The sequence below is a fragment of the Camelus dromedarius genome, chromosome 24 (assembly GCF_036321535.1).
Source record: "Camelus dromedarius isolate mCamDro1 chromosome 24, mCamDro1.pat, whole genome shotgun sequence".
Lineage (NCBI taxonomy): Eukaryota > Metazoa > Chordata > Mammalia > Artiodactyla > Camelidae > Camelus > Camelus dromedarius.
In genome coordinates this window covers 22,012,746-22,039,197 of record NC_087459.1, presented here as the reverse complement: position 1 = coordinate 22,039,197, position 26,452 = coordinate 22,012,746, and the positions used below count along the sequence as shown (strand labels likewise).

Genomic DNA, 26,452 nt, shown 5'->3' with positions numbered 1-26,452 from the left:
TGTAATAGCTTGAGTCTGTCTCTCTCCTCTTCCCATGCACAGGAGTAAGGGTCTTTTTGCAAAGGTGGCGCTATTGGCTACTATCCCACCTGAGCAGGCCTTGGGTCCCCATTAATGGGCTGAGTTTTTTGAGGGGTGTAGTGGGAAGGCCCTGGCCTCCACCTGGGCCACCAACCACACCTCAAAGGTGCTCACTACCTAGCTCCCTGGGAGGCTGCCACTCTCTTGCAGGTCTGGGGCGTCCTCACATCCCAAATTTGGAAGGATGGCTGGAGGTACTGAGCTTATTCCCTTTGGCCTTTAAACTGCACTATAAAGGCCCGAAAACCAAAAGTCTAAGGTGGGAAGGCACAGACCTGAAATGAAGGAGGCTGTAAAGAGAAGACAACCCCTCTCAGCCCCAAACCTTTCTCGGCCACCGTAGAGAGGCACAGAACGGAACCGGAGCGCTCCCAACCCGCCCCTCCCTCCGCCGGCGCGCGCCAAGTCACAGCGTCTGATTGGCGCGTTCCGCCTCCTAGCCCCGCCCCTCCTTCCCCGCGCCCCTCCCTCCGCGCCGCGAGGGTTTCGTGAGGATCTCCCAGTTGGTTCCACATTTCTCCTAACACCTTCATTTCGCTTTCGCTAAGCGCGAGAGCGTGGCCCGGCCCTAGTTACACCCTAAAGCCCTAAAATAAGGGGGCTTAGGGTCTGGAGATCGAAGAAAAAGGGGGGTCTAGTCTGGAGAATGACAAGAGAAAGTTGAGGCAGCAGGGAAGAGGGACAGGAATCTCCACTTCCCAATGGTGGGGGCTGGGACTGAGGGGTGATGGAGCCAAAGGTTTTCCCGTCTGAAAAATAAGGAATGTGCTGAATGATTCTCAAGATCCCTTCCAACTCGAAATCAAGCGATACTCCGGGAGGTATTCTGTGGTCGTCTTTTGAGTCAGAAAATCCTAGAACATTGTCAAGCTGGGGCTAAGGGCAGGGGATTGAAAAATCGAGCCGGGAGGACACTTGATGCCACCTATAGTAGGAGAACAAGGCTGGGAGATTCCATCAACTTTCTTTTAGACATCGTGTCACAGGGCCACAATTTCTGTAGAGCCTCTACCTCCCTCTTTTTGTCTACGACTCCCCTTCTCCTCCCTCTCCCCCGCCAGCACTTACTTTTCGCTCTCTGCAGGCTGGCCCCTCCTTCAGGCTATTTTAATTAACTGCTCAGTGATTACTTAAGTCTGCAAACCTCTGCTCTAAGGAATTAGATCTCAAAGATCATATCCAGGAAGCAGGGCTGAAGGAAAAGGGACCAACTGTCTCCATAAGCCAGGGATGGAAACCAAAGAAGAGCCGAAGAGCCAGGAAAACCATCAAAACCAGTACTGATGTTTATTGAGGTGTCAGGGTACAGCAACACCACAAAGGAGCACAGCCTGAGGATTGAAGAACACAGAGGCAGCATCTAAGGGTTTCTTAGAGACGCAGCCTTGGTCTCCGGGCCAGGAGAAAGACAGTGGGTGATGTGGTGCTCACAAGGACTTCAAGAAGTTCCTGTATTTGTCCAGGAAAGAGGCAGCCAGAGTAGTCAGCTCTTGTCGAAGTTCCTGCAGGGCCCTGTCCTGTTCTTGCTGCTCCCCCACCATCTGCTGCCTGTAATAGTTGATGTAGAAGTTCACCCAGTCATTTGCCACAGTCTCCATGGCTTCTTCAGAGATGACAGGATCAGAGAAGACCTAGAAGCAGGGTGGGGATGGGGCAGGATTTGGCAAGGGAGATGGTGCTCAGCAACGTGACTCAGGAATAACCACAAACTCTGACATCGTCTTTTCTCCCATTTGTATTCCCTATCTCTAGTTGTTGTCATCAATGCCACCATCACCCTCCTGGCTCCAAATTTTCTCCCTTCTTTATCCTCACCCACCTCCCAACACCCCAGGCTTGCCCTTAAAACAGAGCAGCAGGCTTACCTGCTGATTGAGCAGAGTCTTAAATTCCTTTATTCCTGCAGAAATGAGATCCTTGTTGGTCTGAAGAAGAGCCATCTGCCTGGTTAGAAAAAGAGATGGAATTTAAGTATCCTTTTCCCCCACCCCAGGGTATTTCCTTCAGTTCCCTCACTCCTCTTTAGGATCCCTGGGGGCCTGCAGGACCACCTCTCCTCCATCTTTCCAACCCTGCCCTGCTCTGAGATCATGTTTCTCCCAGGTTGGCTCACCTTCAGGTCCAATGGTGCTATGTGTGTCTCACCCACACTTCTTAAGGTCTGGATGTCCTTTTGTGACAAGCTAGATGTAGACAAGGAGTCAAATATCAGCCAAAGAGGGAAACACCCTGCATTTAGATCCTGAGGGAAGGTGATAGCTCAACCAGGGGAGTGGAAGGAGGGCGAGGCTTCCCTGAAATTAGAAAGATAGCAAGGCCAAGAAAACAGATAAGTGGGGAGACCCAGAAAACCAGACCAGGGACAGATCCTTGCCCTCTGCCCCACATCTCAGAAATCAGGCTCCAAATGCTAACAAAACTAATAGTCACTGATCCCCTGTTACATGACACACACTTTTAAAATCATCCCAACAAGTGATGGCAATTATTCTCCTAATTCATAGATGATATATTAAGAGCAGCTTATGTTATACTTCTCATTTGTGCCAGGCATTGTTTTAAGTGTGTATTAAGGTATTTATCCTTATAAAAAATTCTATTAGGCAGGTACTAATAATAGCCACATTTTGCAGCTGAGCCTTCTGGAAGATGGGGAGACTGGCCTCTACCAGGCTGAATTCTGCAAGAATGGAGACACATTTGCCTTTTTCTCTACCATATCCTCAGGCACTCAACAAAGCAGAAATGCTCTTTTTCTTCTTTTTAAGTATCTTCCTAATGTTATCCATTTTTAATAAATTTTTTCAAATTTCAAAATCACCCTATTCTAATTGAAATAAGTGAAACATTACAAAAATGCACACTGAAAAAGTTGATCCTTTTTGTTTCCTCCCCCGACAAAGTAACCAGCATTAAAAATAAACTTTCCTGCCACATCTTTCTTCATTCAAAATCCAACATTTCTAGGCACCTATACACTCATACTTTTCTTTTTTTAACATATTTTTATTGAACTATAGCTTACAATGCTGTGAATACACTCATAGTTTGTTGATTTGTTTTTTAAGTTTATAGCATTTTCTTAATTAACCTTAATTAATTTACAACAAAATTAACTTCGTTTTGGTGTACAATGTACCATGTATGGATTTTAATACATAGATTCATGTAACTGCTATCAGGATACAGAACATTTCCATCGCTCCAAAAACTCCTTAAAGCTACCCCTTTGTATTCACTCCCACTCCCATCCCCAAACCCTGCCAACCACTGATCTGTTCCTCATCACTGCAGTCCTATGATGGAATCATATAGTAGGTAACCTTTGAGACTGGCTTCTTTTGCTCAGAATAATGCCCTTATGCTCCATTCACGTTGTTGCAAGTAGCGGTAAGTTGTTCCTTCCCACTGCTAAGTGTGCATCATATGGATACACTGCAGTTTGTTTATTCATTCACCCACTGAAGGATACCTGGATTGTTTGCAGTTATTGGCAAGTATGACTAGCGCTGCTATAAATGTTTGTGTAAGGATTTTTGTGTGAACATGTTTTCATTTATTTAGGGTAGGAAGTATTTGTTACCACTAGGAGAAATAATTGCAATACAACTTGACAAAGAACATGTATACGGAATTTAAAACAAACTCTTACAGTTTGATAATAAGACAACCCAGTTTTTTTCTGGCTCCAGAAAGCAGATGCTAAGGGCTAAGTAAGTGCTACAGTGAACAAGGGTTGCCATGGTCTCTGAGCAGGGAACAGTCAACGTGGACAATGATGATCAGTAAAGCCGCGAGGGTTTGTAAGTAGCATGACTGTATATCTCAGTTCACCCAGAACAGCTCCAGGCTGTTATTTCAATGTGATTATTAATGGTGCCTCCTTTAACTCTCAAAAATCCTGATTTGGACAATACATTATATGATAGTGCTGATCATGAGGGCCCTTGACCTGCCTTATATGGAACAAAGAACCTAACATTTGAATACTTGACACTGACTCCATATATCAGTCAACACTTAAACAGCATGTACTATGTGCCAAATGTAGTTTAAGAGCTTTACATACAGGACTCATTTAATCTTCATCCCAAGCCTATGTGGTAGGTACTAGCATTATTCCCATTTTACACATGAAGAAACTGAAGGACAGAATGATGACAAATTTGCCCAAGATCTCACAGATACTTAGTGATAGAACCTGCATTCAAACTAAGGCCCTCTGATGGAATTCATTCATGGACGTTGGCCTCAATTCAGTACACCCACAGAAGCTAACATTTTATACACACACACACACACACACACACACACACACACACACACACACACATATATATTTAATTTTGAGTTTTCCATTAGAGTGAAAAATTGAAGGGACACAAAAAATTTAATGCCCTGGGTCTATATCAGCCTCAGAGACTCTGTATAAGTCTTAGATAAGGCGAGGTGGGGTAGAAGAGCATTCCAGGCTGAGGTCCATGAGGAAGGTGATAGTTTGTAAGAGTCAGAAGTTTCAAGCAGGGAGTCAAACTGGAAGGGGGGGGGGGGCTCCAAGAATGCTAGGCTAAGGAACCAGGATATTGTATTTCCTGATAAAAAGAGGATGCTTTTTGGCAAATTTCTACTTTGAAGTCAGTACATTGCACTGGATAGGAAGGAGAAAGGGAGAGAGGGAAAGAGAAAAAGAGGTGAGGTGGGAGGGAGAGAAACGCTGTCTTTAGACTTTCTCCCTGATTTCGTAGAACTTCTCCCCCAATAAACACACAAGAGCTTGCCTATTTCTCCTGTTTTCTGACACTTTTAACTGCAATCCCCTGATTTTCTCATTCCTCAGATGTTCTTAGGATCCCTTCAAAAATAATACTCTTCCAGCTGGGGAGGGCTGAAAGACAAAAAATTTCTAGTGGAGGGCCAGAGATACCCAGAAGGAAAACAAAATCAAAACAAACAAATGAAAAAAAAACCCACAACCAAAAAGAGAAGCTTAACAGGGCCTCAGGGATCTCCTGGTCCATTGTGCATGCATGCATGCATTCATGAATATCTTTTACGTACCTACTATGTGTTGGGTACTCGGGATAGAATAGGAGTAAAATATAGTTTCTGGCCTCACAACAAAGAAGGCACCTGAGACCCAGAGAGGGACACTGACTTGCCTAAAGCCACACAGCTTAAAATTCTGGGGCTGCACGGGGGTCTCAACACAACGATTCCCTAGGGACGCCCTCCTCCCTTCTCCCCATAACTGGAAGTCGCGGGTTACCGCAATGCAGGTACTTCCAGGGCCTGGTGGGCCAAAATGCTACCCAGAACCAGGGCGGAACCAGCCCTGGGAGGTCGAGGCCGGGGCGGGAGGTGGGAGAGGAACGATCCAGTTCTTGGGCTGGCCGACGGCCCTTTCGCGAAGGAAGATTGCCCCTCTGCAGCCGCCGTAGGGGAGTCGGACTCGCAGTCCCGCCACGTTTCTCATCGCGCGGAACTGAAGGGAGGGATCGGGGATGGCTGACGTCGCGAGGCGTGAGGCCCCACTGTGCTCCGAGCAGTTCGGCTCCGGGGCGGCCCGGGGTTGCCGCCCCGCCGCCGACGGGAGCCTGCGGTGGGAGGCCTGGGGGCGGCGCTGGTGGGGGTTCTCCGGGGCCTTCACAGGGAAACCCGGAGGACGAGATGGGGGCGGAGGGGTGGCTCCCGGGAGGGCCTCCCCACCTCTGTCCCCGCTCCTGGCCATGTTTCTGCCGCAGGGCTTCCCCGATAGCGTCAGCCCGGACTATCTGCCCTACCAGCTGTGGGATTCCGTGCAGGTCAGCCCGGCCGACGGGGAAAGGGGGCGACATGAAGATGGGGGCCGGGGAGATAGTGTGCGCCGCCTCTCCCTCCCCACATAGAGACTGGGGATCCAGTGCCGAGCTGTGACACGTCCCAGGCCACACACCAAGGAGAGCTGATAATAGATCTCCATACTCCTGTGCCCACGCCTCATTCCACTTCTTTTCTTCTCCAGGCCTTTGCTTCCAGCCTCTCGGGCTCCCTGGCCACCCACGCCGTCTTGCTGGGCATAGGGGTAGGCAACGCAAAAGCCTCAGTTTCAGCTGCCACGGCCACCTGGCTTGTGAAAGGTGAGCTGGTTTCCTGGAGTCTCACCTGTCGCTCCTCTCAGCCCTACTATCTCTCTGGCTTCCTCTTTTTTTACTCCGACTGAGAAGCCCGACTCCTTTCCGCCTCTATCAGTCTTTTGGCATCTAGCTCTGGGCTGTGATGAGTATATTTATGCATTCCATTAGATCCAGGAGCCAAGTTTCCCCAGGTCCTAGAATAGTGTGCCTTGTACCTTGTTAAACAAAATTCAACTGAGTAATTTTAAAGATTTCTATTGGCTTTACTCAGCGATTGATTAGTCACCCCCGGCTGGAATGACCTCACCCCCCTCCCACCCCCCGCCCCGCAGTTGCACTCTGTTCCCTGTACTTACTGTTCAGTGTCTCTTAATCATCTGAAGCCCTGATCTGTAAGTTAACCGTCCCCTCCCCTTTATTCCTAATCTATGGAGGACTGCCCAAGAATTCCGTTATTGAATAAAACTGCCAACTGCCTGGGGTGTAGGAAATCAGTTAATTCCATACAAAAACAATTTTGTAATAGGTCGTGAGTGGCAGAGAGGAGGTTCTGGGAAGGGTGAAAGGCATTTTTAGATCCTCTGGGATACTGGATGATGTTATAAATAATAACTATAGTAACTACCTGTTGAATGTGTACAACTTTTTGAAAACTCACTAATGGGAAAAAAAAGAGATAGTTTTGTACCATGCCACCTAGAGAGTGAAGTAGAGAAGAAAAGGGCAACTGTTCCACATCAGGAGGGCCCATGGCGCTCTCTGCTGTCTTTCACTACTGTTCCCATTGGGGATTTAAATCAGACCCAGGCTAAGGCTCATACTGCTCGTAGCATCAGCCTGGCCACATCTCTAGTGAGTCTCCCTGGATCTTTTGGAGACTCTGGAGGCTCCTGCTTATACCCTCCCCATTAAGACAAGCAAACTGTGTAAATGTGAGTCACCTCTGGATTCTGAGAGTGCAGATCAGTGGAGAAGTGGTGGTGATCTGTGACTCTTGTCCTGGTTGTCTCTTCTTTTAATAATAATAGTTCACTAGACAGTACTTCTTATGTGCTGGTCTTTAAATGTATTGACCCAGTCTTCACAGTAGCTGTGAGATAGGTATTGTCATTATCTCCATTTTATAGATGGGGAAACTGAAGCACAGAAAAGTCACTTGCCCAGAGTCACAGCCAGCAAGTGGTAAGGCATGGATTTGAACTCAAGACGTTTAGTTCTAGAGTTCATTTTCATGGCCCACATTGGGCTCAATTTGGAATTTTTCCCTTGCTCTCCTGTTGGCTGTTTGGAATGAGGTAGGAGCTTGGGTCAGTAGTTTCACATCATTCCTAGCACTTTAATCTTATCACCAACACATTGCCTATATATGGCTTCAGCTCAGGCAAGTTATTAAGGAAAAAACAAGACTATTTTAAGAAGTGAAAAAATATCCACTTCCTTTAGAGCCTGTTGTTGATATTAAAAGAAGCCCCCTTAATTAGAAAGGATATTACAAACTTATTTCCACCAAACATGGGAAATCTATGCAAAGCTTTATATAAGAAACTCCCTTGGTTTCAGATATACAAATGTTAGCCACTATATATAAAAATTGATTTTAAAAAAGTTTTTGCTGTGTAGCACAGGAAACTATATTCAGTATCTTGTAATAACCTTTAATGAAAAAGAATATGAAAACAAATATATGAATGTATATGCATGACTGAGACATTGTGCTGTACACCAGAAATTGACATGTTGTAACTGACAGCACTTTACACACACAAAATAAAAACTCCCTTGGAGTTTTTTGATGTGGTTACTTTTAGTTATAGATCTCTTAATGGAACATGCTGTTAACTGTCATAACTAGCAATAGTAATACTACTAGCAGCCAGTATTTTGGCAGCATACTAATCTGTGCAGCAGCCATAGTAGGTAGATGCCATTATGAATACCTTTTTCAGAGGGGGAGGCTGAGGCACAGAGAAGTTTAGTAATTTACCTACGGTCACATAAGGCCAGGATTTGGACCCAGATGGACTGACTCCTGTGTCCTACTCTTAACCACCACACTCTTTTGCCAGTTAGCATTTTAGAGTGGAGCCAGGTACAATTTGTGGACAGCTGATCCCTTACTAGGACTCAAAGAGTTTTTAGGTCTTACAGCTCAGCTAATTGTAAGTGAGGCAAAAAGGAGCAGGTGGAAATGAAGTTTCCTAGTCGACTGGACAATGTTGACTTTCAGATGATAGGGAGGCTGTGTGTCCTGACTGCATCCTAGTGCCAACTTCCAGGTTCTGACAAAAGCCCTGAAGACTGCCTCCAATGAAAAACAAAGCAGTCACCCTTTCTGCCAAGTGGTCCCTGTATGGAGGACATACACACTGATTGGGGAAGAGTGTGCAGTCAGAGGGAAGAAAATAGAGTCTGGCTCTGTCAACCAATAAAAGTAATCTGAGCCACGTTCAGAGTCACCAAGATGATCCAGTACAAGAATCTTGAACAATAAAATTTTTGTGTCAAATAAGAACTACTTAAAAGGAAAAGGGTAGGTGAGTAAGAGAGGGAGGAGGCTTCTGGAGCCACGCTGGGAAGTGTTGCATCAGGGACAGACGGGACAAAAGTACAGAAGCAGAGCAGGCCAGAGGGGGACTGTGTTGTCTACATGCCTCCGAATGAGGAAGCCGCTGCTCAGCCCCAGCCAATTGTAGCGGTGAGAGGAGGCAGGCCCCGTGTTACCATGTCTTCAGGTTCTTCTAGGAAAGCTGTAAATCCAGATTTTCTGGTAAAATGTCCCATTTTTGTACACCTGTCTTCTCTGAGCTTTAGTTGCTTCATCTGTGAAAGGGAATGATCCCTCTCAAGCTCATAGGGTCATTGGGAAGATTGAAAGGCGGGGGCATTTCAGGTGTCCACTGGAGTGCTTAGCGGTCTCCTTCAAATCCGAGGTTGGGTAAAGATGTCTAGATAGAAGGCATCGAGGCCCAAGGATGGCAGTTGTGGCAAGGGAGGATGAGAAGAACGTTTCCAATGAATGGGGAAGGTTTGCCTGTGTCACCACCTTTGTATATTGTGGGAAGTTCCGATCCCTCTTGCCCACAACCTTGTTCTCCTTGCCTCCCATACTTAAGGGTCCCTGCCCTCAAGCTCAAACAGGTTAGGGGTCCTCTGCCCACTGTATCTGTCCTTTCCAGTGCCCAGTGTATGAAGCCTTCCCAGTTTGAGTCTATAACAGTCCTTTGGGATCCCCCTGCTGGGCTTAACAAGTACTACTCTCAGCATAAGGTATGGTCTGAATCGGGAGTTGGCAAACTTTCTGTAAGGGACCAGATGGCTTTGCAGGCTATGCAGTTTCAGTTGTGGCAACTTGGTTTTGCCACTGTGTTATGAAAAAAGCCATAGACATCTAAACGAAGGGGCACAGCTGTCTTCCAATAAAACTGTTTACAAAAGGGCATGGAAGCCCACAGATCACAGCTGACTGATCCTTGGTTGAAGTCAGTGTTTTTCATAGTGCTTGCTCTCTGCTTTTACACTGGCCTTTGAGCCTGGAACCGTGACTCTCTGGGTCTCTGTAGTGTCCCCCATACCTCATATAGTGCCTGGCACAGTAGGTAGCCGGTAAGCACTTGTTATGCAAATAAAGATCTAGTGGATTCCAGAGATTACTCTGAGTCTCCCCAGCCTGAGGAGGCCTCTCCCTCTGCCCCACACCCCCAGCTCTCTGTCACCAACCTGCAGTTCAAATCCTTTTCATTTGTTTGTGCTCTAATGACCACCTGGAAACCACTGCCCAACTTAAGAGCTAGACTATCAATGGTAACCTCTGAACTTTTCACACGGAATTTTCTGCTTTTTAAAAAAATACTTTTACTGTGTATGTGTATGTATATATATGTATGTGTGTGTGTGTGTGTGTGTGTATCCAAACACTATATTGTTTGTCTAAATACTATATTGTTTAGTTTTAGTTGTTTTTAGGGTTGTATGAAGAGTATGTTGTGCTGTATGTAGTCTTTATGACTTACTTTTTTATGCAAGATTGTAATACTAGGATTCATCCATGCTGATGTGAGCAGTTGTAGTCCCTTGGATTTCCACTGCTGTCTAATATGCCCCTGAGTAAAGGTACCAGAATTGATTTATGCACTTTCCTGTTGATGAGCATTTGCATTATTCCCAGTTTCTTACTGTTATTAACAATGCTGCAAACAACATTTCTGGCCCCTGTCTCTTGGTGTGCTTGGATACGTAGTTCTCTTGGGTACGTAGCGGGAAGCTGCTATGTCTGGGCACTTCTGATCCCATCACACAACTGCGTCTGTCTAGAACTTATGGGACCAGACTGAGCGCCCAAGGGCAGTGACCCAAGATAAAAAAGCCATCTCAGGAGGTAAGATATAGCTCAGTGGTAGAGCATGTGCTTATCATGCACGAGGTCCTGGGTTCAATCCCCAGGACCTGCATCAAAATAAATAAACCTAATTACCTCTCCCTCCAAAAAAAAAAAAAAAATTAAAATAAATGTTAAAAAAAAAAAAAGTAAAAGCCATCTTGGTTCCAGGCTCTGCCAGGCCCCACAGCCCTCAAGGCTCTTGCTTGTTTCTTACTGATTCCTTGTCTCTCTTTCTCCCAGATTCAACTGGCATGCTGGGTCGCATCGTCTTTGCCTGGTGGATGGGGTGAGTTTGTCTTCCTGGTCAGGAGACTTCTGGCCATTGTCTCCAGACAGGAGTTATGTCTCTCTCAGCCCTGGCTGTATTGTCAGCTCCCTCAGCTCCCCCTCTTTCTTATCAGTATCTAGGGGAGGGGAGATTTAGCAGTTAACATCATCAGAGCTAAGGAGTCTTTAATGAGTAGTGTAGGTGGCCGGCCTAGGGTCACAGAGCAGGGAAGCCACAGAGACGTTGCTGTGATGAGATCTGCCTTCAGGAGCGCTGATGTGCCCCTGTGCTGCCCATGATGGAAAAACACAGACAGCCACAAGGCTCTGAGTGTCCTCTGCTGGCTTGTTAGAAACTTGAATGTGACAGTATTTAGCCCAAAAAGAATGACTTTATTCTAGAGGCTACTGTGGTGGCTTAGATACTTGGTTGGACTTTGCTAAGTTGAGTGGGGAGTGGCCTTGGGCAGGTCTTGGGGATCCCTGTCCCATGTGGGGCCCACGTCACCATTTGTCTCAAAGGGATGGAGAGTCTTGTGTTGCCTGCTTCCTCCTGGAGTCAGTGCTGGGCAACCTCAGGGGTGATTTAGCATCTGCCATCAATTGCAGTTGTGAGGGTCACTGAGATAGTTTTTGCAAAGTGCTTAGCACATAATAAGTGCTCAGTAAACACTAGCTGCAATTACCAGCTCTAACTGTGCCTCACAGGCTCTCCGTGTGTCGTCTCTAATCCTTATAACAACCTTGCAGAGTAGGAGTGAATGTGTACATTTTCCAGATGTGAAGCAGACAAAGTCCCACAGCTTGTAACTGGTGAGATGGGATTTGAACCTAAAGCCTGTACTCTTTCGTGGCATCAGGCAGAGCCCTAGACCAGGCCCATGTGTCCTAGTCCTGCCTGCGCCATATACTCGTTCCCTCGGGAGCTCCCCACGTACGTCCCGTGCCTCACCCAGGAAGGCTCCCTTTCCCTCTAGGACATTTCAAATCAAGGGTTAAGGCTAGTGCTGCAAATTCTGAGTTGGGTGGTGGGCTGCAGCATCTCCTGCCACTGGGATCTTGGAGAAGTGGTCTCCAGGGTTTGTGCTCAGGCTGGAGAGTCACTCAGCCTGGCACAGGAGGGGACATCCATGGTGTCGTGTAATAGAGATATCCTAGACCTGGATGTCAGAGCCTGGTTCTTTCTCTTGGCCTTCCCCGCCGGCCCTGACTCTCTGTGTTATCCAAGGGAGGTCATATCCCCTCTCTGGGCTGGTTATCTGTAATATGCAGGGTGTTTACATGTAGTGTTTACAAAATATTTGAATTTCTTGCTGGGTACCCTCTGTAAAGCAGGAGGAAGAAGAGGGGGGATGGCAGAGGAACCAAGGATGGCCTCTCTGCAGGGAGGGCCAGAGGGTGGGGAGCAGCCACAGACAGTTTTTCCTTTGGTACCTCATGGGTTAGTAAGGGGGAAATACTGAGTGGCCACTGAAGGGCCTCCAAGCTAACGGGGGCATTTCAGTCAGCATTGACAGGGCGTCGGGACAGATGTCTGGCTGGGGTGTGGGTTTTCCCGAGCCCTCCTAACCAAGGCCTTAGGATGGCCTGCAGTGCCCACAGGATATGCTTCCTGCTTAAATCCAAATTGCAAACCAACCTCTCCTCCCCAACAGGAGCAAAATGGACTGTAATGCCAAGCAATGGAGGTGAGGAGGAGGGGCTGGAACCGAGGGGAGGGGAGACTTCTGTGATGAAGGTCTCTGACCTCTGACCTCTGATCCCTTCCCCCAGGCTTTTTGCTGACATCCTCAATGATGTAGCCATGTTCCTCGAGATTATGGCTCCCATATTCCCCATCTGTTTCACCATGACCATCTGCATCAGCAACCTGGCCAAGGTACTCACTACACCCAGGATACCTGCCTTGGTGGTGCTGGGTCTGGGCTCACTGGGGGCCCGCAGGTGAGCCCAGCCTGGGCCCTGTGTTCATTTCTAGAAGTGAAAAAGTTCAGCTCTTTCTTCTTGGACCCAACCATATTTTCTGATCCTCCTCTAGCCAGACAGCCTCCAGAGCCTGAGATGGTCAGTCTAAGGTGGTGTTTGGAGCCACGGGATTGGTGATGGAGCTGAGAGATAGAGGAGGTGGTCCGGTGTCAGCATCTTGGGACTGGCTACCTTTCATTCCTGCAGTGAAATATTTGTTGAGTGCCTCCTGTATGTTTGGCTCGGAATATGGACCACACATAATTAAGCAAATATTTATTGAATCATAGCTAGAGGTATTCCAGATGAGAAGTGTAGGAGGCTGTAGGAGGATTCAGCAGGGAATCTGGCCTGATCAGGGGATGCAGGAAGGTCTCCCCTGGGGCTGGGTCCTGAGGAATAAGTTGCAGGTGCAGGCTGGGCGTTCTGAGCAGAAAGAACAGTGTGGCTCAAGGTCCACTGGCAAGACAGACACAGACCGGACAGCAAGGTTGGAGGGGAGCGGAGTGAACCCGAGCTCTTCTTCTCTGCCAGGCTGCTCACCCTCATGATTCCTTCAGGTCGTCCTCATACAGATGAGGAAACAGAGTCTAGCAAGGTTCAGTAAAGAGGCGAGCCTGTCTTCACCACAGGGTCCAGTACCTAGCAGAGTGAAGACTCTTAAGAAGACCTGTCAGATCCATCTCAGAGGCCCATCCATCTGTTCAGAATCACTCCATGTTTCTCCTCAGGGCAGCAGTGACATTTAGGATACAGCAGATCTTTGTGGTGGAGGACACTGAGATTCCCTGGCCCAGGCACTAAATGCCCTGCACCCCTTCCCCTCCAGGGCAGGTAACCCCAGGGAAAATCACTGCTGTCGTTGTATACCCAGAATTGTGACCTCTGCCTGAATTTTGCACTAAATGCCACATCTGGGGCCTTAGTCTCTTTATCTGTCAAATAAGGGACTAGAACAGGGCCCTGAACTTCCCCCTCCCCACCCCCGCCCCTCTCTAGAGTTCTAGTCTCAGTGACCAGCACCTCCATCCCCCAGGGACACTGGCCGGAAGACTGGCTGTCATCCATGCCGTCACCTCCTCCCCACTCACCTGCCACCCTCAGCTAAACCTCCATTCAATTCTGTTATTTTCCCTCTTAAGTCTCTCCAGTCCTTTCATTCCTCCGTCCCTGTATCACCTGCTGGTTCCTTGTTGCTGAAAAAGCACATTTATTTGCAGAAAAGTCACATTTATTTCCTAGATCATCTCCCTGCATCTGTTCTTAGCCTCTTCAGTCCTCATAATACTTTTAAGAGTGGAAATCAAATCAGGTCACTTCCCTGCTCTTGGTGTAAAGACCTTAACAAGACTTCCAAGGTTCTATGTGATCAGGTCCCCACCCATCACTCCAGCCTCATTTTGTACCACAGTTCTCTTACCTTCAAACAAATTCTGCCTATGTAATAACTAGTTTATTTATCATCTAGTGATTTATGAGCTTTGTGAGGGCAGGTTGTATCTGAATTCTACCACACAGCACCTAAGTCTGTATCTGACATCTAAAAGAGATTTGCTAAATATGAATGAAGGTGACAGTGGCCCTTCAATGAACTTTCAATCTCTGAGGGAGAGATCCAGGTGCCCTGGGAGGTCAGGGCCACTGGTGTGGGTTTTGAACTGGCCTGGAAGTCTCGGCTAAGCCTTGACTAGGGCAGGAAGAGTGGAGTTAGTTCCAGACATGCAGAATGTAAGCATGAAGTTGGAAACCAGAGTGGGCCTGGGAGCTCAGCAAGGGGAAAGTTGCAGCCAAAGCAGAAGTTGGAGGCTGGGGAAGTTCTGGGCTGAGAATTGTCTTTGGGCCTTCACCTTGGGGAAGGAAATTGACTTTCCTTGGGGCTGGGTCCACAGGGTGGTGTGGCAAGCAGACCTTTAGTTCTCTCCTGGGAATAGACAGAGGAGGAAGGCCTAGTGGAAGTGCGGGGTGAGAGCAACGCACCGAGGATAGCATTCAGAGTTTCGCTGTGGGGTGGCCTGAGGCCTGGTTTTTCTCCAGCTGGTTCGAGCCATTTATTTGGCTCACCCACAGAAACACCTGTGTTGCCACCCAGTGCACTGAGGCTTTCCCGCTCCCCTTTCCCCACCCAGTGCATTGTGAGTGTGGCTGGCGGGGCCACTCGGGCCGCGCTGACCATGCATCAGGCCCGGAGAAACAACATGGCCGACGTGTCAGCCAAGGATGGCAGCCAGGTGAGCAGCCGGAAGTGGAGGGACGGTGTGGGGAGCATGGGGTGGGGAGGGATATCAGGCCAGGTCATGATTTGGGAGTGAAGAGAAGCACCTGAGTGCTCCTGGGGGTAGGGGTGGGAGACACGCAGGAGAATTGTGGGTGCTCCTTGCTCTGCCTCTTAGGATAGGTAGTCAGGTGTAAGGGCATGGACTCTGGTGGCAATAAGTCCAAATTGATTATCTCAGCACTTGCCCACTGCCCATGTGGCCAAGAGCGAGCCCTTGCCCTGGACCTCACCCTCTCTAGGCCAGAGCCCCACCCTGGGAGGTGGATGTTCTGATCACCTGAGGCCCCATGTGTCATAGCACTTGGCAAGTCAAAGAGTGCTCAGCGTGTGAGGTGGCTGGGGTCACTGGCCAGAGGCCTCCACTTGGCAGTTCAGCAAGCCCCTCCAGCCCAGCCCCTCACCTGATCAAAGGAGCCTGGACTGGGGATGGGGACACCCCTGAGGCCGAACCCTACAGGTATTAGATCCCCCCATACCCCTGTGCTAAGTGCTTGTGGGAACCGTTTAATTCTTAAACCAAGCCTATGAGGTAGATATTGTTATCACCTCCATTTTATAGATGGGGAAAGTGAGACCCAGGGAGGTCAGAAATGTGACATGGTTTTCTTTGACACTGAAGCAATTCAGCCACCTCTGTTCCATCCAGTCCTGCTTTCTGACCTTCTCTTATATTGTTTTGTTAAATAGAACTTCATTGAAAAAAAATTAAGACTAACTCCTTTCAATAATAACACAAGTGAATATTTATCAAGCATTAACTATGTGCCAAGTATCTCATTTGTATGAACTCACTAAATCCTTGCAGTGGTACTGTACGGGAAGCGTTCATCATGGCCACTACAGATGAGGGAAGAAGGCAGAGTGGTTCAGTCCTTGGGTACTCTTGGGCACGTCCCTGCTCTCAGGAGGTGGTCGGACAAGTTCTTCCCCATCATCCCTTCCACAGGTTGTTAGGGAAGAGAAATAAGTAACACCCAGGCCCTGCTTTTAGGATCTCCCAGCTCCAGGCCTGCTGTCTCTCACCTGCTCACTTTCTAACCTGCAGCCCCCACCCCACCCCCAAGCTGTATTGTCCAAGGCGGCAGGGCTTCCTCAGCTCCCGGAGGCAGTAACATCACTGGGACAACCCCAGACGTGTGCTCAGGCCCCTGCTTTCTGCTGATGTGGCTGCTGGGAATGACTGTTCACACCCAGGGGAGAGGAGGTCCCTCTGCTCCTGAGCTCCCACGGCCCTTGATCCCCAGTTTACTGTCACACCCACAGCCTTTATTTCCAGCTGTCCCCACCTCCCGTTGCCAGGGCAGCTGGGTAAGAAGAGCTCTTGAGTCTTAGGCCCCACTCTGTGCCAGGACTGATTCTCCCGGGACCCCCATAGTCAGGGACACCAGTCTAGATGCCTCTGTCATGATGAGTTGGGGGTGGTGGCCAGGGGTCTTTCCCCTAGGGTAAGCTCAGTCAGGCCATCTCGGGCCACCAGAGGGGTCATCACATTGATTCCCAAGGGAAGTTTGGATCTTGTGCTTTTCTTCCTGGGTGGTTCCTTGACCCGTTTGAGACCAAGGGGCTGAGGGGATTGGCCATTTTAAAGACCAAATAAAGTAGTTCTACTCTGTGGAAATTTACTTGCCTGAGTGTAGAGCTACTCAAGCAACTCTTGCAAAACAAAGAAGATATGTTCCAAGGGCATTCCAAGGTCATTGCACTCTGGGAGAGAAGCAGCTGGTATCTTAAATGACACCAAAAACATTAAAAATTTACTCGGCACCCTTATCAATGTATGGAGCCCTCTGGGGCGGGGAGAAATTTGGAGAAAGGCACTCAAGGACATTCAGTCTGGCCTGGAGGGAAGCCCTCCAGCTCCCAACCCCTCTGCCATTTTTTAGGAGACGCTGGTAAGCCTGGCAGGGCTCCTGGTCAGCCTCTTGATGCTTCCCCTGGTGTCTGATTGCCCCCGGTAAGCCGCGGTCTGGGGCAGGGAGGAGGTGCCCCCTGGGCCTCTGCTCCTGTTGAGCATCTCACTCTCTTTTCCCAGCTTAAGCCTCGGTTGTTTCTTCTTCCTCACTGCCCTCCACATCTATGCCAACTACCGGGCCGTCCGTGCCCTTGTCATAGAGACCCTGAATGAGGGCCGGCTCTGGCTGGTCCTGAAGCACTTCCTTCAGAGGGGAGAGGTGCTTGGCCCCACAACAGCCAATCAGATGGAGCCACTGTGGACAGGTGACCCAACCCCTTGGTCTCAAGCTTCCTGTGGCTCCTAGTCTCTCCCCTGCCTGGGCATCCTGACTCCAGCTTCCCACAGGTTTCTGGCCGTCTCTGTCTCTGTCCCTGGGGGTCCCCCTACACCGCTTGACCTCCAGGTGAGTGGCCCAGTGTCTCCTACCCATCACTACTGCCACCCCTACTCCCCACACATGCTCCCGATTCTGATCATACACTAGCCTCCCCTGGCCAAGCCCTAGCATTCTGGTTCTTTATTTCCACTGAACAGACTTCGGGGTCAGTGTGGGTGCCTGACGGCCGCAGGGTGTATAACATAGACTAGATACAAGGGATATATTTGTTGGATGCAGGAAAAAAGGAGGGATTGATGGTGGGGCTGGGTCACAGCTGAGGGATGGTCGGAAGGAGGTGCAGGACAGATGAAGTGTGGACAGTTAGGGTTAACAGGTGGCTGTGCAGTTGACTGGATGTTCACGCCTGCCTTCATTTTCTCCTCCTCCACTGCACACTCTTCTTCCCTTCAGTGTCTTAGAGCTGCAGCAGCTGGTTGAGGGGCACCGAGAACCTTACCTGCTTCGCTGGGACCAGTCACGAAGTGAGTTCACTGTGTTCTCCCAGCTTTAGACTCACCTTCCTGGGGTCAGCCTCTCATCCCTCCAACTCCAGGGCCCCTACCTGCTGTCCTGAAGGGGGCTCTAGACTAAGATCAGATGCATTCAAATTATAGATGCATGCCCCAGTGAGATTCACTTTACCACTCTGTAAAATGGAGCTAACAATACCTGCCTTATCTGCCTTGTTTTTATGAGGATCCAATAAGGTGATTGTGTAAAAGCACTTTTTACATTGCAGCACACACAAATCAGGTTATGACCTTTGGTTATCCCTGAAGAACCACTTTCCTCTCCCATCTGGGGTCACCTCTCAAGGAAGCAAGTACTGAAGTTTACTAGTCTGCTGGTTGTGTGTTAAAAGGTTAAAGCCATTAATGACATGCAAGGGGGGAGGGTGTAGCTCAAGTGGTAGAGTGCATGCTTAGCATACACAAGGTCCTGGGTTCAATCCCCAGTAACCCCCTCCAAAACTAAACATGCAAACTTAATTACCTCCCCCCCAAAAAATAAAAAATTAAAGGCATGCAAAATAAACCCACCTCAGGGAGCTGCTCTGAAGCTGTATTTGGGAATTGGGTATTTCAGCTTGGCAAGAGCACTGGAAGCAACAGGAGATGAAGTTGGAAAGAAAAAAGATGAAAGATGGCCTTCTGTGCCAGGCCAGGGCCTTTGGGGCAGACAGAGGTGAAGCAAGCTCGTAGGGTTAGGGTTAGGATTACAGAGTATTTGGGGAGGTGGGCCTTCCCTGGTACCAGTCTGTCCCTGGGTCTCTCCAGACCAGGTACAGGTTGTTCTGAGCCAGATGGCAGGCCCTGAGACTGTTCTAAGGGCTGCCACTCACGGGCTGGTGCTTGGAGCCCTGCAGGAAGATGGACCCCTCCCAGGGGAGCTGGAGGAACTGAGGAACCGAGCACGGGCAGGTAGGTGACCATCTCACAATCTAGGCTGCTTCTGACTCAAAGAGGAAGCACTCTGTTCAACTTGGAGAACCTGAGTGTCTGGTTCTGCACCCACTCCAGGTCCTGAGAAAGAGAGCTGGGTCATTGTCAAGGAAACGCACCAAGTGTTAGACAAGCTATTCCCAAAGTTCTTGAAAGGTAACATCCTTCTGCTTCATGGCTCCTTGGCCTCTGAGGCCTTCTCCCCTCACCTGTTCCCCTCCCCACCCCTCTACCTGGCTTTCCCTGTCTGCAGGATGGGGAGCTTAGGATGGTGTCTGAGGCACCGTCAGTGCCGACAGTCTATGTGATCCCAGTTGGCACTGGAGAACGGGGCGGAGCGAGGCTCACAAATCACTGAAGGTGCTTTCATCTAGCACCTACTTCATTCCAGCCCTTTTCCATATGCTGCTCGGTGAGTTCTGGCTGCAACCAGGTGAGGTTTTAGCCTCATTTTGTGCCAGAGATCACCCAGCAGAGGCAAGGGGAGCCCAAGCAGCGCACAGAGTGTGCACCCAGCCTGTGCTGCTCCCTGTCCCGCCCCCAGGGTCAGCCCAGGGTCTCCTCCCCAGCAGCACCGTGTGACCTCTCCCCAGGACTGCAGGATGCGGGCTGGAAGACTGAGAAACACCAGCTAGAGGTGGATGAGTGGAGGGCCACATGGCTCCCGTGCCCAGAAAAGAAGGTCTTGTGAGCAGCCCCAGCCTGAGGCCCAGTCTCAGGACAGGAGCCTGGAGCAAGGACACTTGGGCCACAGCAGGACATGGAAAAGATGGTTTTATTTTTACTTATGGGAAGTGCTGTGACCGGTCAGCCAGGACCTCACAGGAAGTGACTGCCTGTCAGATGGACTGGGCCCTAGGCAGAGACAAGGCAGAGAGAAGGGGTACCGGGGCCTTCCCCCACCGCTCTCCTGCCCCAGGCCCTTCTCACCGCTGCATGCTCCCCACCCCTACTCATTGTGAGGCTGAGCACTGCCCTGGCTGTGGCTCGCGGTGTCCAGCACGGTTGGCCTCAGGCATAAAAGCCCCAGAGGAACGTGGCCACGGCCATCATGAGCAGGGCATTGAGGTTGACGACACGGGCCCAACTTGGGTCCTCACTGATGTCCTCCAGCCGCTTGGTTGCTGCAGCCATCTCCTCCTGGGTGGGGGGTGGGGGACTGCCTGCCCCACCCCTGCTCATTCCACAGAACCAGAGCAGGCACTGGCGGAGCAGTCCCGGCTTTGGGGATGGGGCCTCTGGGAGAAATTGAGGCCTGACAGTTAGTCTGAGGAAACTTCCCAGCTCCCTCACCCAGACACCCGGGGCAGTGCCTTACCCTCCATCTCCACTGCGTGTTCAGGACACCCATTCTGTACCGGGGGTGAGGCTGGACCTTCTAGCTCATCAGCATCCAGGTCCTCCCGCTCCTCCTTGCTGTGCCGAAGACTAAAAACCAGGCGGTGGAGCTGGGGAAGGGTGGGAGCAGGCACTGAGTGGCAGTGCCATCCCCCACCCCAGATCTTGATGTCTGTTGTCCACTCTGGCCCTCCCTAACCTGCCTGTGTCCAGCCCGCACACCCAGCCCAGGCTCACTCCAGGCTGATCTTCCATGGCTGCCCTTTGCCTTCAGACTAAACCCAGACTCTTCAGCTGGGCATTTAAAGCTCTGGGCCTTGCTGGCCCCTCTGCTTCATCACCCCAAGTCCCCTGTCTACACTCACAGTGGTAGTGCTTTAGACTCCACTCTTACAATCTCGATTGCATGGTGTCCTTCCTGGGGGAATTTGCTCAGAGGGTTTCCTTCTGCTGCCTTACCCCTTCTCCACCAGTGGAATCCTGCCCATCCTTCCGGGCCCAGCTCTCTGTCCTGCCCCCCAGTCGGCTCTGCCGTGGAACACCTGCCTTACAGCAGCGCAAGACCAAAGTGGGCTTTCAGGATGGCACTCTGTCCCTCTCTGCCACCAGTCAGGTCCTGTGTTTTTAGTCCCAAAGGCCATGCCAAGACTCTGGGGGCCTTAGCCTCCCCCAAAATCTTCAAGCCACCTCCAAACCACCTCAAATAAATGTCATTTAAATAAAAACATTGCTTTGTGCTTGCTTTGCAAATGAAGCTTCAAACTGGACTCCCAGCCTGTTCTCACCAACCCTCGGTATAGAATTCAGGTCCCCCCTGCTGAGTATTCCCAGAAGCAGGACAGACAGTGTGAGGGTGGGGAGGGCTGCACTGGCCAATGTTTGGTGCCTGTCCAGAGGCCAGCACTTACATGCTTGCGCGGGATGGGTGGTGTGCACAGCGAGACCACAAGGGTGAGGAGGCCGGAGCAGACGAAGAGCACGATGGCGAAGTAGAGGTAGTGCACGCGGCAGAGGAGCGCTGGGCACGCTGAGGGTCGCACGCAGCTGCCAGAGCCAAAGGAGAACTCGGGAACAAGGCGTGCCAGACCCATCAGCAGGCCCCCAATCAGTCCCCAGAAGGCGCCCTGTTGGGGGAGAGAGTGGGTCAGCCTCCTCGTGTGTCCAAGTCCTGCCCCGAGCTCACAGCATAAACAGGTGCTCACCTTCTCATTGACGCGGGGCACGAAGAGCGCCAGCACGAAGACGGCCGACACCGGCGGCGCCAGGTAGCTGGAGACCGACTGGATATAATCAAAGAGCTGCCCACCCTGCGCCGCCTGCACCACGGGGAGCCAGGCCACCGACACGGCCACGATAAACACCACCCAGAGCCTGTGATGGGTGGCCATCAGGAGGTTTCACTCAGGACCCCGGCTCCCCTTGTCCCCTACTTGGTGCTCCTAACCCCCACCCAGGGCTGACTCATGGGGGAAGAGATGGAAAACCCTGGCCCACCGTCCTACTAAGAGCAGCTCGCCGTCGCCCGCGCGGGGCCGCAGGCGCGTGTAGATGTCCATGGTGAACAGCGTGCTGCTACTGTTAAAGATTGAGGCCAGCGAGGACATGAGCGCGGCCAGCATGACCGCCAGCATGAGGCCGCGCAGACCTGCAAGCCGATGGGAACCGTGAGTCTGGGGCACTAGGGGGTCCCCGGAAGGTTCCCGGCTGGGCAAGGGGTGACGCCTCCCATTGGCGCCTACAGGCAGGGGACAACCCGGGTGCCTGCCCTCACCGTTGGGCATGAGCTTCACGACGAGCCGAGGGTAGGCGATGTTGGAACACCCCACCTCAGTGCCGCAAACGCGCTTACACACCTCGGGCACAACGCAGGCCACCTCATCTGCAGGAAAGAGGGCACGATGCGCCTAGGATGGGGACCTCGTCTGGAAATTTGGATCCCAGAAATGGGGACCGGGAATCCCAGTGGAGGAGGGATGGGACCCCTGATGTGAGGTGAAACTGGATGGCCCAAATCTTAGGCTGGTAACGGAAATGGGAGACAAGCATCTTGCACAAGAAAGGGGCTGGATAGGGCACAGGACTCTTGGTCGGGGCGGGGTTGTAGACGTTACCCGGGTAAAGAATGCGGCTGATCATGCCCGGCATGACCATGAGGAACATGGGCATCAGCTTCAAGTAGCCGCACAGGATGCAGCCAGCCTTGATGTGGGTCAGGTTTTTCCCAGCCAGGCAGCGCTGCACTATGACCTGCGACGACGGGCGTTCAACTATCTGCATCCAGTCCCGGATACCCCGCCCCTCCGGTGTTGCCTCAGCTGGCCTCTAATTCAGGCCCCGCCTCTGGCTCAGCGAAGCCATCTGTTCAGCTCCCAGCGCAGACCCCGCCTCTTGGATCTGGCTCCATCTGGTTTAACTCCTTCTGTCCAGCTTCCCGCCCCCTGGGACCACACTGTCCACCTAGTTCAGGCTCCACCCATCTCAGCTCCTCTCAGGGAGGTTCCGGTTCTGCCCTCGCCAGGCTGCCCGCCGAAGCCCTGACCCCGCACCTGGTCGCTGCACCAGTACCAACTTGAGACGATGGTAAGCCCCAGAAGCAGCGCGGGCCACGGCAGGTCCCCCGTCACAGGATCCCGGAGCAGGTGGTAGGAGTCGGGCCGGGGTCGAAAGCAGGAGCTGGAGATGTTGCCCACCGCCGGATCGTCGGACACCGTCAGGGATGTCATTGCCCTCAGGTATTTGTCGAAAAGCCCCGAATACCCGCCCACCTCGTGGAAGGCTGTGAAGACAAGGCGTCAGGGGACCCGGCGCCCGCGACAAGGACCTCCCTAGGACCCAAATGACGCCGATGCGTCAGGTTGAGAGCTCTGCTACTCGCGACCTCCGCGCCCCTCCCCCATCGACTGAGCCCGTACCGTAACCCATGAGGACGAAGGCTCCCGCGAGAATGACGAAGGTCTGCACGGTATCCGTGTACATCAGTGCTGCCAGCCCTCCTGCAATGGGTCAGTGGGGACAGCCCAGACTGACTGCCTCTAGTACATACAGTGTCTCTGTGCGAGCTGGAAAAATGTTCCCTTTCCTGGAGGGCAAATTTCAAAACGATAGCCCATTCTCTGGGCTCATGCACACCTGCATCAGGAGGCAGGACTTGGTGAGCACAGGATGGCTGAGTTTTAGACTCCACTGATGCCAAGTGCCCTTGGCCAGGAGCCCAAGCGCAGGACCTCCACTATCCGCCCTCCTCTAAGCCCGTTTTCTCATCTGTGTAATAGGAGGAGGTGATTCTCTAAGGCCCAATTCTCAGTTCCATCCCATGCAGGGCCGGACCCTCAAGCTGACCTTGGCACCAGGCCCCACCCACGTTGGTCCAGCATCAGGCCCCAGGCCCCATCCCGGGATCCTTGGACCAGCACTGGGTTTAGTGAGTTATCCTGGAGTGCGGCCAAGTCCTCTCTCCCCTCCCAGGTGTTCAAGAAGGGTAAGAGCTGTTAAACCTTCCTTTTTGCCCAGGCCCAGGAGGAGCTCAGATTCTGAACTTCCAATGCAAATCCAAGGAACGTGGAGAGAGAGGGGGAGTTTGCTTTCCAAAGATCATCACATCACACTTAAGAACTGCTGCTGTTTGCTTTCCTCTGGGGACTCCTCTAAGACCCACCCACAAATCCACACTCCTAGCATGGCTAAGGGGCCCACTCCCTTCCCTAAGCCTCTGCCATGGCCACCTGTCACAGTGTAGATCATGGTGATCACCAACAGCGCAATGACGGAGGCATAGATGTTCCAGCCCAGAGCCTGTTGAATGAATACTGCCCCGGAGAACATGTCCACCTTGGAAGAAAAAGCGAGCATGCAAGTCAGGACCCAGGGGCCAGGGCAGGGACCCAGGTCTACCTCCTGTCTAGACCACAACACTACATGGCCACGCCTCAAAGGTTCCCTCATTTTTTGATGGCCTGGCCTTCCCAGATGCCTCCCGCTGAGGCCCTGTAAACCTATTCCTCCCAGGCCCTGCCTCTATGACACTTCTTACAGTTTGCTCCTTGGACCCGCCCCCTCTGGGCTTTCTGGACCTCCACTGGAAGCCCCCACCCTTCCCAGGATCCCGTCCCGCCTGACGCTAGTGCGCACCGAAATCTTGGTGAAGATGTACAGAAAAAGCGAAAGCACCGACAAGTAGAGACGGATACGATGGCCGCCGAAGCGCTTGCGCAGGTACTGCGGCATCGTAATGACGCCCGCGGTCAGGTACACCGGCGCGAAGAGCCAGCCAAGTAGCAGCACCACGAACAGCGCCTGCGAGCACAGCGCGACAGCTAAGAGTGACTCCCTGTCTGAGATTCTGCCATAAGCATGTCCTCACCCTTGATGGGTCTGAGGAACCTTCCCCTCTTAATGAACGTGCTACTCCAAAGTAAGGTCGCATGAAGGGCCCAGAGGACACAAATATGGAAGATGTCCCTGGGCCTTGGGCATTAGGGACAAGGTCTTGATATCTTGTAGGGCCCTTAAATAGAACCCTTCTTGCCCTCCCAGGCCATGACCCTTGGCCAGTCCCTCCCAAGATGACTCCTATCCTCCCTGCCTCCCAGCGCCTGAATCCAAGCACAGACCACTCAGCCTGACCCCAGCCTCTGCCAGGAAAGACCCCCTCCCCTCTCCTCTCCACCCCTCCAAACCTGCTGTCCCTCAAGGCTCAGCTCAGAGGACTTCTCCTCCAGGAAGCCCTGAGGTGAAGCCCTGATCTCCCCATCTCTCCGAGGCGAGCCTCAGTCCCATAGCTGCATCTCCTGCCCTCTTCTGTAAGGGGCTTTAATTTGGCCCAGAAATCCTCACACGCCACAGCTTCCAAGAGCATCAGCACAAGCACTTCACGATCTTTAAGGCTGTTCACCTACTTCAGAGTGGAGTAACTCAAAGCCACAGAGCGTGGTGGCTGGTCCAAGCTCATATAACAACAGTGAGTCAGGAGCAGGACCTACCCCTGCCCTGAAAGCGGTCATCTCCTACATCCCTCTGCCTCCAAGCTCCATGTGTGAGCTTTACTCGAAGCTCAGCCCCCACCTCACAATTGAAGTCCTGCCTCCAGTTCCACATCCCTACCTCTTCTACCTGGAACCTCATGAGGTGTGACCCTTTGGGGGTTCCCAATGGGGGTGGGGGTCATTGGCACAAAGAGGGGCTCACATTCCATTCAAATCCAGCCACAGCCAGGCCGCTTGCTGCACCAGTCCCTGCTAGGCCCACAAAGTGGCCGCTGCCGATGTTGCTGGCAAAGAGAGAGGCCCCGACCTGGGCGACCAGAGGTGGAGATGAGCCAGGCTGCTTCTCTAGGCCTCCTCCCACTCCACAGCCCAGCCTTTCTCACCGGCCACCACACCATGCTTCGTCCTGCCAGGAAGTAGCCACCAACGGTGCCTCTGTTGGTTCTGCACATGGACTGGGGGAGAGGAGTGGGGAGAGACCTGGGTTTGGGGCCCATCTTTGGACCTCATTAGCCTCCTCAACACATTCCTCAGCCTTGTTTCAGGCTGAAGATTAACCAGAGTGCAGGTCCTCTTATGGTTCACACACCACCCCCACCTCCTCCAGCCTCTTCCCAGGCACCCAGACCCACCCTGGCCCTAACCTAACGTCCAACTCCCCAAGTGTGGCTGGGTTAGGTCTGACTTTCTTGGGGGCTTTGGATGAAGCTTTCTGGTCACTCAGCCATTATGTAGACAGGGGAACAGAGACCTCATTTAGAGTGCTGTCCCTGCTGAAAATCCACTGACCCCTTCAATTAGCTCAATCCAAAGGTGGGCAGACAAGGCATGAGTGTGGGCTGGGCTGCCCTGAGACTATTAAAGTCTTATTGCCTTTCCCCTCTGCCACCCCATTTCTCCCTCAAAGATCCAGGCATCCTTCCTCTACCACACATGGGGTGTCCCTGAGACTTTTCCCCTGGGTCCCAGAAGCAGGTCCCCAGCAGCAGCCCCCAATTTCTCACCCACAAGCCGACACCAATGACCAGCAGGAAATAAGCCGTAATGACCAGGATGTCAGCAAGGTTGTCAATTAGGGCCCTCTGGTCCCCCAGCCCTGGTGCTGAGCCTGCCTCTGTGTGTTCCTCCATTCTGCCCAGGATCTGCCCCTCAAGGCGCCAGCCCCTGGATTCCCCCCGGGGAGGGATTAATGGTTACCTCAGGGGCAGTGAGCCGACAAGTCCCCCTGGCCTTATCCCCCCTTCCCGGCTTTGTTTAGCTGAATCAGGCCACATCGAG

The 26,452-nt window shown here is 51.6% G+C and overlaps 3 protein-coding genes across 7 annotated transcripts; 1 reads left to right on the top strand and 2 right to left on the bottom strand.

Annotated features, from left to right (window-relative positions):
* Positions 1 to 1,344: 1,344 nt before the first annotated feature.
* On the bottom strand, positions 1,345 to 5,533 carry AHSP (alpha hemoglobin stabilizing protein). Of its 3 annotated transcripts, none has more exons than XM_064478579.1 (4): positions 5,348 to 5,533; positions 2,195 to 2,264; positions 1,947 to 2,025; positions 1,345 to 1,712 (listed from the first exon to the last, which is right to left on the bottom strand). In XM_064478579.1, the coding sequence occupies exons 3-4, from the start codon at positions 2,019 to 2,021 to the stop codon at positions 1,509 to 1,511; spliced, it is 279 nt and encodes a 92-aa protein (XP_064334649.1). In that variant the 5' UTR covers positions 2,022 to 2,025; positions 2,195 to 2,264; positions 5,348 to 5,533; the 3' UTR covers positions 1,345 to 1,508. The 3 variants fall into 3 exon arrangements, with proteins under 3 accessions (XP_064334649.1, XP_010979113.1, XP_064334650.1); XM_010980811.3 differs by having other exon boundaries at positions 1,947 to 2,021; XM_064478580.1 differs by lacking the exon at positions 5,348 to 5,533 and adding an exon at positions 5,140 to 5,228.
* A 6-nt stretch (positions 5,534 to 5,539) lies between these two features.
* RUSF1 (RUS family member 1) lies at positions 5,540 to 20,917 on the top strand. Of its 3 annotated transcripts, none has more exons than XM_031432826.2 (13): positions 5,540 to 5,882; positions 6,083 to 6,197; positions 10,813 to 10,858; positions 12,495 to 12,527; positions 12,613 to 12,718; positions 14,931 to 15,032; positions 16,963 to 17,033; positions 17,112 to 17,296; positions 17,379 to 17,436; positions 17,824 to 17,894; positions 18,690 to 18,833; positions 18,933 to 19,010; positions 19,399 to 19,535. In XM_031432826.2, the coding sequence occupies exons 1-13, from the start codon at positions 5,583 to 5,585 to the stop codon at positions 19,434 to 19,436; spliced, it is 1,347 nt and encodes a 448-aa protein (XP_031288686.1). In that variant the 5' UTR covers positions 5,540 to 5,582; the 3' UTR covers positions 19,437 to 19,535. The 3 variants fall into 3 exon arrangements, with proteins under 3 accessions (XP_031288686.1, XP_031288687.1, XP_010979115.1); XM_031432827.2 differs by lacking the exon at positions 19,399 to 19,535 and adding an exon at positions 19,108 to 19,390 and having other exon boundaries at positions 5,541 to 5,882; XM_010980813.3 differs by having other exon boundaries at positions 5,543 to 5,882; positions 19,448 to 20,917.
* Positions 19,612 to 26,329, bottom strand: SLC5A2 (solute carrier family 5 member 2). Its single transcript, XM_010980812.3, has 14 exons — positions 26,179 to 26,329; positions 25,558 to 25,629; positions 25,377 to 25,481; positions 24,321 to 24,485; positions 23,915 to 24,020; positions 23,105 to 23,185; positions 22,739 to 22,968; positions 22,304 to 22,439; positions 21,964 to 22,071; positions 21,687 to 21,837; positions 21,395 to 21,563; positions 21,101 to 21,316; positions 20,173 to 20,302; positions 19,612 to 20,092 (listed from the first exon to the last, which is right to left on the bottom strand). Exons 1-14 carry the CDS (start codon positions 26,302 to 26,304, stop codon positions 19,866 to 19,868), a joined length of 2,022 nt encoding a protein of 673 aa, XP_010979114.2. The 5' UTR covers positions 26,305 to 26,329; the 3' UTR covers positions 19,612 to 19,865.
* Positions 26,330 to 26,452: the final 123 nt, after the last annotated feature.

Coding starts and splice junctions, on each gene's coding strand:
- AHSP (XM_064478579.1), bottom strand. CDS start 2,021: ATGGCTCTTCTTCAGACCAACAAGGATCTCATTTCTGCAGGAATAAAG. Junction 1,713..1,946: donor AGACTCTGCTCAATCAGCAG/GTAAGCCTGCTG, acceptor CCCTGCTTCTAG/GTCTTCTCTGATCCTGTCAT.
- RUSF1 (XM_010980813.3), top strand. CDS start 5,583: ATGGCTGACGTCGCGAGGCGTGAGGCCCCACTGTGCTCCGAGCAGTTC. Junction 5,883..6,082: donor AGCTGTGGGATTCCGTGCAG/GTCAGCCCGGCC, acceptor TTTCTTCTCCAG/GCCTTTGCTTCCAGCCTCTC. Junction 10,859..12,494: donor GTCTTTGCCTGGTGGATGGG/GTGAGTTTGTCT, acceptor CCTCCCCAACAG/GAGCAAAATGGACTGTAATG.
- SLC5A2 (XM_010980812.3), bottom strand. CDS start 26,304: ATGGAGGAACACACAGAGGCAGGCTCAGCACCAGGGCTGGGGGACCAG. Junction 25,630..26,178: donor TCATTGGTGTCGGCTTGTGG/GTGAGAAATTGG, acceptor CCTCTCCCCCAG/TCCATGTGCAGAACCAACAG. Junction 24,486..25,376: donor TGGCTGGATTTGAATGGAAT/GTGAGCCCCTCT, acceptor CTGTGCTCGCAG/GCGCTGTTCGTGGTGCTGCT.